Source organism: Salmo trutta, unplaced genomic scaffold (genome assembly GCF_901001165.1).
Source record: "Salmo trutta unplaced genomic scaffold, fSalTru1.1, whole genome shotgun sequence".
In the NCBI taxonomy this organism is placed as follows: Eukaryota; Metazoa; Chordata; class Actinopteri; order Salmoniformes; family Salmonidae; genus Salmo; species Salmo trutta.
The window spans coordinates 2,146,936-2,155,467 of NW_021823073.1; the positions used below are offsets into that span (position 1 = coordinate 2,146,936).

The 8,532-nt window shown below is 48.8% G+C and overlaps 1 protein-coding gene across 1 annotated transcript; it reads left to right on the forward strand.

Moving 5' to 3' along the window:
- The first annotated feature begins 510 nt into the window (after positions 1-510).
- On the forward strand, positions 511-8,523 carry LOC115188691 (serine protease 23-like). Its single transcript, XM_029747412.1, has 2 exons — positions 511-831; positions 6,904-8,523. Exons 1-2 carry the CDS (start codon positions 794-796, stop codon positions 8,063-8,065), a joined length of 1,200 nt encoding a protein of 399 aa, XP_029603272.1. The 5' UTR covers positions 511-793; the 3' UTR covers positions 8,066-8,523.
- Positions 8,524-8,532: the final 9 nt, after the last annotated feature.

Here is an 8,532-nt window from a genome sequence, read left to right on the forward strand (position 1 = left end):
TCCTGCTATGTACTCCTCCCTCCCTTCTCCTGCTATGTACTCCTCCCTCCCTTCTCCTGCTATGTACTCCTTCCCTCCCTTCTTCACCTCCTCTTATTCTTCACTTCCTCACCTTTGCTCTCTCTATTCTTCTCTCATTCTCTTTCTCCATTCCTTCAGTCCACACCCTAATTGTTTTAACACTGCAGGGCACTAACTCCAGCTTCACATTCAGTATCACAAAATCATCATCTGAAAACACTAACAGGTGCAAAGAATTATGATGATTGATGAGGATGATGATGACATGTGTCATACTGTAACTGAATGTTCACTGATGCATGCCTTTAGTCTGGATACAAACATTCTGGAAATAATATCAGAATTCAATGGGGGAAGGTTCATAAATAAATCAACAACAAATAGTTTCCTCATCTCTGATATTGTTTGTCAGCGTAAATCGTTGCCATGCAAATGACAAGCAAAATATAATCAGCCACGTGACCGGGCCGGTTATAGCAGAGGCAGTAGCTTTTGCTGGTGGTCATTAAACTCCGGTTAGAATCCACCGAGCGAGCGCCTGTTTCAATGGAGGAGCGTCTACAGTGGACCGGTTGCCTTCTGAAATCTTTTGAGAGAATACATAGTTTTCATTTGACCTCTCTCCTGATGTAAGGATCTACTTTTTGAAAGGACTAGTTTTACTTCCACCCCTTCGCAGCACCCGCGTTATCGCACCGATGCCCCTCTGATGTCCGCGCGGTAGCAGTAACAACCGCAGCTTCCCCAGACCCCCATCGCGTGCCACTTGCCAATGCAAACCAAGCGTACGTGGGTTGAAGCGCTCCGTGGGTAAGGATTTTCACCTTTTATAGCCTCTTATTTCATGTCTGCGTGATCTAGGTTATTATTCACCACCACCATTCCTATATAATTACCTATTCAGGCGTCTAGTGTAGGCTAATGAGCACGGGGAGCATCTGAGCGAGACTCTTTGAGAAGTTCTGGAATAATTCATACCCAAGCAGATTTAAACGTATATCTATAGGCATATGTGAGCGATGGTGAAACAAAGTTTCATCAACATTTATAATGCAAACGTTCGTGTTTTGGACACTGTGTTGATATCTGTTAATAACAAAGTGCAAAGGTCATTGTCACTCTTTATCGTGTTATTTTAGCCGATACATCAGATCCCCAAAGTATTGGCTGACGTCATGGAGATAAGAGATAGTCAGAAGAAAAGAGATACTGTTTTAACCAGTACTTGCCGTTTGTTTGTTCATGAAACAGGTTCAGGACATTTCTACTGTCCAGGACATGAAGCCATACAGATAGATGCAAGTAGGCTACTGTTGGCTATAGTTTATACACATGTTCTTATTCAGAATGACTTCATTCATTGGAAGGTATTACATGTTTATTAATGAACCATCACTTTAGGGGTTGTTTGCCTGATCCTACCACTGTGCTTTACAAACCTACGCATGTTTTACCACGGACAAGCCACCACCCCTGCAGACTGTTCTACAGCCTGCTGTATTCCTATGGATAAATCTAGTTGATAGAACCAGTATGATAGACTACTATACAGTCCCTGCTTCCAGTCTGTACTGAAAGACTACTATACAGTCCCTGCTTCCAGTCTGTACTGATAGACTACTATACAGTCCCTGCTTCCAGTCTGTACTGAAAGACTACTTTACAGTCCCTGCTTCCAGTCTGTACTGAAAGACTACTATACAGTCCCTGCTTCCAGTCTGTACTGATAGACTACTATACAGTCCCTGCTTCCAGTCTGTACTGATAGACTACTATACAGTCCCTGCTTCCAGTCTGTACTGAAAGACTACTTTAGTCCCTGCTTCCAGTCTGTACTGAAAGACTACTATACAGTCCCTGCTTCCAGTCTGTACTGATAGACTACTATACAGTCCCTGCTTCCAGTCTGTACTGATAGACTACTATACAGTCCCTGCTTCCAGTCTGTACTGAAAGACTACTATACAGTCCCTGCTTCCAGTCTGTACTGAAAGACTACTATACAGTCCCTGCTTCCAGTCTGTACTGAAAGACTACTATACAGTCCCTGCTTCCAGTCTGTACTGAAAGACTACTATACAGTCCCTGCTTCCAGTCTGTACTGATAGACTACTATACAGTCCCTGCTTCCAGTCTGTACTGAAAGACTACTATACAGTTCCTGCTTCCAGTCTGTACTGAAAGACTACTATACAGTCCCTGCTTCCAGTCTGTACTGAAAGACTACTATACAGTTCCTGCTTCCAGTCTGTACTGAAAGACTACTATACAGTCCCTGCTTCCAGTCTGTACTGAAAGACTACTATACAGTTCCTGCTTCCAGTCTGTACTGATAGACTACTATACAGTCCCTGCTTCCAGTCTGTACTGAAAGACTACTATAGTTCCTGCTTCCAGTCTTTACTGATAGACTACTATACAGTTCCTGCTTCCAGTCTGTACTGGTGACGACTGAGAGACAGAGTACCCTATTCCCTATGAAGTGCACTACTTTTGACTAGAACCCCATAGAGAACTGGTCAAAAATAGTGTACTACATAGGGAATAGGGTGCCATTTGGATATATAGGGAATAGGGTGCCATTTGGGACGTAACCACACAGTGAGAGTTTCCTACTACTTGACACAGCGAACACAGCATCCTCAACCTCCCAGCCTCTGGAACTTTCCTCCAGCGCTGCCCTGCGCTGAATAGAGCACCTGACCTCTAAACTTTAACCCCAGGGGAAGGACATTTTTAAGCCATATTAAAACAGTGGAAGTTGTGTAACTGCTTGGCTGAATTCCACCGCAGCTCAAAATTCCTAAGGCAGAAATCTTCGTCCCTTGTGCACACAACCCCCCCGTCCCCCCCCCCTCCCCGTCCCCCGTCCCCCGTCCCCAGTCTAGTGGCTAAAAATACGATGCAGGGCTCGCCGGGTCTGGGTTGGAGAATGTTTCCCAGCCGCTGTGACTGACGGTCCAGACATCCGGTCACATTCAGAAGGGCTCTGATCTCTCTGGTCACTGCAGCAGAACTACAGGTCTCTCTGGTCACTGCAGCAGAACTACAGGTCTCTCTGGTCACTGCAGCAGAACTACAGGTCTCTCTGGTCACTGCAGCAGAACTACAGGTCTCTCTGGTCGCTGCAGCAGAACTACAGGTCTCTCTGATCGCTGCAGCAGAACTACAGATCTCTCTGGTCACTGCAGCAGAACTACAGATCTCTCTGGTCACTGCAGCAGAACTACAGGTCTCTCTGGTCACTGCAGCAGAACTACAGATCTCTCTGGTCACTGCAGCAGAACTACAGATCTCTCTGATCGCTGCAGCAGAACTACAGATCTCTCAGGTCGCTGCAGCAAAACTGCAGGTCTCTCTGGTCACTGCAGCAGAACTACAGATCTCTCTGGTCACTGCAGCAGAACTACAGGTCTCTCAGGTCGCTGCAGCAGAACTACAGGTCTCTATGGTCGCTGCAGCAGAACTACAGGTCTCTCTGGTCCTGCAGAAGAACTACAGGTCTCTCTGGTCGCTGCAGCAGAACTACAGGTCTCTCTGGTCGCTGCAGCAGAACTACAGGTCTCTCTGGTCACTGCAGCAGAAGTACAGGTTTCTCTGGTCACTGCAGCAGAAGTACAGGTTTCTCTGGTCGCTGCAGCAGAACTACACATCTCTCTGGTCGCTGCAGCAGAACTACACATCTCTCTGGTCACTGCAGCAGAACTACAGGTCTCTCTGGTCACTGCAGCAGAACTACAGATCTCTCTGGCCGCTGCAGCAGAACTACACATCTCTCTGGTCACTGCAGCAGAACTACAGATCTCTCTGGTCACTGCAGCAGAACTACAGATCTCTCTGGTCACTGCAGCAGAAGTACAGGTTTCTCTGGTCGCTGCAGCAGAACTACAGGTCTCTCTGGTCACTACAGCAGAACTACAGATTTCTCTGGTCGCTGCAGCCGAACTACAGATCTCTCTGGTCACTGCAGCAGAACTACAGGTCTCTCTGGTCACTGCAGCAGAACTACAGGTCTCTCTGGTCACTGCAGCAGAACTGCAGGTCTCTCTGATCGCTGCAGCAGAACTACAGGTCTCTGATCGCTGCAGCAGAACTACAGATCTCTCTGATCTCTGGTCACTGCAGCAAAACTACAGATCTCTCTGATCTCTGGTCGCTGCAGCAAAACTACAGATCTCTCTGATCTCTCTGGTTGCTGCAGCAGAACTACAGATCTCTCTGATCAATGCAGCAGAACTACAGATCTCCCTGGTCACTGCAGCAGAACTACAGATCTCTCTGGTCACTGCAGCAGAACTACAGATCTCTCTGGTCGCTGCAGCAGAACTACAGGTCTTTCTGGTCCCTTTGGTCACTACAGCAGAACTACAGGTCTCCCTGGTCGCTGCAGCAGAACTACAGGTCTCTCTGGTCCCTGCAGCAGAACTACAGGTCTCTCTGGTCACTGCAGCAGAACTACAGGTCTCTCTGGTCACTGCAGCAGAACTACAGGTCTCTCTGGTCCTGCAGAAGAACTACAGGTCTCTCTGGTCCTGCAGAAGAACTACAGGTCTCTCTGGTCGCTGCAGCAGAACTACAGATCTCTCTGGTCGCTGCAGCAGAACTACAGATCTCTCTGGTCGCTGCAGCAGAACTACAGATCTCTCTGGTCGCTGCAGCAGAACTACAGATCTCTCTGGTCGCTGCAGCAGAACTACAGATCTCTCTGGTCGCTGCAGCAGAACTACAGATCTCTCTGGTCGCTGCAGCAGAACTACAGGTCTCTCTGGTCACTGCAGCAGAACTTCAGGTCTCTCTGGTCACTGCAGCAGAATTACAGGTCTCTCTGGTCACTGCAGCAGAACTACAGATCTCTCTGATTGCTGCAGCAAAACTACAGATCTCTCTGGTCTCTTTGCTCGCTGCAGCAGAACTACAGTGTCTATAGACAGCATGACTAGTATAAGAAATAGCATCATCATATAAACAAATACTAAATCATATGTAACAGTGAGAGAAGGGTCTGTTTATCAGCTGAAAGACCCTTGATGTATTACTAGCTCACTACATCTCACCTGTCTAGGTATTACTGGCTCACCACATCTCACCTGTCTAGGTGTTACTGGCTCACCACATCTCACCTGTCTAGGTATTACTAGCTCACTACATCTCACCTGTCTAGGTATTACTGGCTCACCACATCTCACCTGTCTAGGTATTACTAGCTCACTACATCTCACCTGTCTAGGTATTACTAGCTCACCACATCTCACCTGTCTAGGTATTACTGTCTCACCACATCTCACCTGTCTAGGTGTTACTGGCTCACTACATCTTACCTGTCTAGGTATTACTAGCTCACCACATCTCACCTGTCTAGGTATTACTGTCTCACCACATCTCACCTGTCTAGGTGTTACTGGCTCACTACATCTCACCTGTCTAGGTGTTACTAGCTCACCACATCTCACCTGTCTAGGTATTACTGGCTCACCACATCTCACCTGTCTAGGTGTTACTGGCTCACCACATCTCACCTGTCTAGGTGTTACTGGCTCACCACATCTCACCTGTCTAGGTATTACTGGCTCACCACATCTCACCTGTCTAGGTGTTACTGGCTCACCACATCTCACCTGTCTAGGTGTTACTGGCTCACCACATCTCACCTGTCTAGGTATTACTGGCTCACCACATCTCACCTGTCTAGGTATTACTGGCTCACCACATCTCACCTGTCTAGGTATTACTGGCTCACCACATCTGACCTGTCTAGGTATTACTGGCTCACCACATCTCACCTGTCTAGGTATTACTGGCTCACCACATCTCACCTGTCTAGGTGTTACTAGCTCACCACATCTCACCTGTCTAGGTATTACTGGCTCACCACATCTCACCTGCCTAGGTATTACTAGCTCACCACATCTCACCTGTCTAGGTATTACTGGCTCACTACATCTCACCTGTCTAGGTATTACTGGCTCACCACATCTCACCTGTCTAGGTATTACTGGCTCACCACATCTCACCTGTCTAGGTATTACTAGCTCACCACATCTCACCTGTCTAGGTATTACTGGCTCACCACATCTCACCTGTCTAGGTATTACTGGCTCACCACATCTCACCTGTCTAGGTATTACTAGCTCACTACATCTCACCTGTCTAGGTGTTACTGGCTCACCACATCTCACCTGTCTAGGTGTTACTAGCTCACCACATCTCACCTGTCTAGGTATTACTAGCTCACTACATCTCACCTGTCTAGGTATTACTGGCTCACCACATCTCACCTGTCTAGGTATTACTGGCTCACCACATCTCACCTGTCTAGGTATTACTGGCTCACCACATCTCACCTGTCTAGGTATTACTGGCTCACTACATCTCACCTGTCTAGGTGTTACTAGCTCACCACATCTCACCTGTCTAGGTGTTACTAGCTCACCACATCTCACCTGTCTAGGTATTACTGGCTCACCACATCTCACCTGTCTAGGTATTACTGGCTCACCACATCTCACCTGTCTAGGTGTTACAAGCTCACTACATCTCACCTGTCTAGGTATTACTAGCTCACTACATCTCACCTGTCTAGGTATTTAGTGACATCACACTTCACCCCTACCTACATGTACAAATTACCTCAACTAACCTGTTCCCCCGCACACTGACTAGGTACCGGTACCCCCTATATATAACCTCATTGTTGTTATGTTACTTTTTATTATACTTTAGTTTATTTGGTAAATATTTTCTTAACTCTTCTTGAACTGCACTGTTGGTTAAGGGCTTGTAAGTAAGCATTTCACAGTAAGGTCTACACCTGTTGTATTCGGCGCATGTGACAAATAAAGTTTGATTGGATCTCACGTGTCCTCTCCCTTTCTCCTCTTCTAGGTCTCCCTCCTCCATGGCCTCTTTTCCCTCCATCCCATCCCCCCTTCCCCTCCTCTCCCTCTTCCTCCTCCTCTCCATCCCTCCAGTGGCTCCTATCCAGCCCCAATGGCCCCTGCAGCGCGTCCCTGTGGTCTTACCCCAGGTGACAGAGGACCGCCCCGCCCCCCACTTCCAGGCTGACGCACGATTGGACGTCACCTCCCCATGTGACCCGGAATGCCACAAGAAGGCTCTTCCCCCCAGCTACTGGGACCTGCGTAGCATCCTGTCATACGAGACACTCCATAGCAACGGTCGCCTCACCGAAACCGCCGTGGGGATCTACGGGTACACCGCCCGCCCCCAGACCACGCCAGCACTGCCTTCCCGACGCAAACGTCAGATCTTTGGCCATGACGGGCGTTTCAGCATCGTAGGGCAAGACTTCCTGTTGAACTACCCATTCTCGGCAGCGGTCAAGCTGTCCACCGGGTGTTCCGGAACACTGGTGGGCGACCGGCACGTTCTGACCGCCGCCCACTGCGTCCACGACGGGAAGAACTACGTGAAAGGGGCGCAAAAGCTCCGGGTGGGTTTCCTGAAGCCAAAGCAGCGTGACTCTCCCAATCCTGCCTCTGCCACCAATGCATCCAACGCCCATCCATCACCCCCAGATAAGATGAAGTTCCAGTGGATTCGTGCCAAGCGCACCCACGTGCCCAAAGGCTGGATCAAGGGCAACGGCAACGACATCGGAATGGACTACGACTACGCCTTATTAGAGCTCAAGAAGGCCCACAAAAGACGCCACATGAAGCTGGGCGTCTCCCCGCCGGCGAAGCAACTGCCCGGGCGCAGGGTCCAGTTCTCCGGCTACGACAACGACCGGCCGGGCCAGCTGGTCTACCGGTTCTGCCGGGCTGGAGAGGAGACGCCAGACCTTCTCTACCAGCACTGTGATGCCCAGCCCGGGGCCAGCGGCTCGGGGATCTACGCTCGTATGTGGGACCGGAGGCGGCGGCGCTGGGAGAGGAAGGTGATCGGGGTGTTCTCAGGGCACCAGTGGGTGGATCGAGACGGGGCGTCGCAGGAGTTTAACGTGGCGGTGAGGGTGACGCCTCTGAAATACGCCCAGATCTGCTACTGGATCAAGGGAAACTATGTAGACTGCCGAGAAGGATGAGAAAGAGGTGGACATGTCATGCACATACTGTACACACACACACACACACGGAAGATTGATGGAGGAGAAAGTGAAGGGGGTCTTCCCTTGCTGAGGAAGTGTCATTCATACACATGCAGTACACACTTCATCATGCATTAATACTGTTTCATTACTAATACATCCATCGTTCTGCATGCAGAGACATCCTGCCAACACACAACTAGAACCACTCACATTTACACCCAGGAAGTCCTACTGTACATACATACATCCTCACTAACCCTTTCCATCGTACATGAAATAAAATGTACAAATGTATTCGTGCCCTTCTTACTGCATGATCAACACTGTGCTTTGAAACACAACTGAAAGGTCTTATGACTGAGCTTTAGAAGATGGCTTTGACCAGGGACTCCCTGGACCAACGTGTCATGATGGTGAAGAGAACATTTACTGCACTGAAAGAAAGGATGAAATAAGAGGAA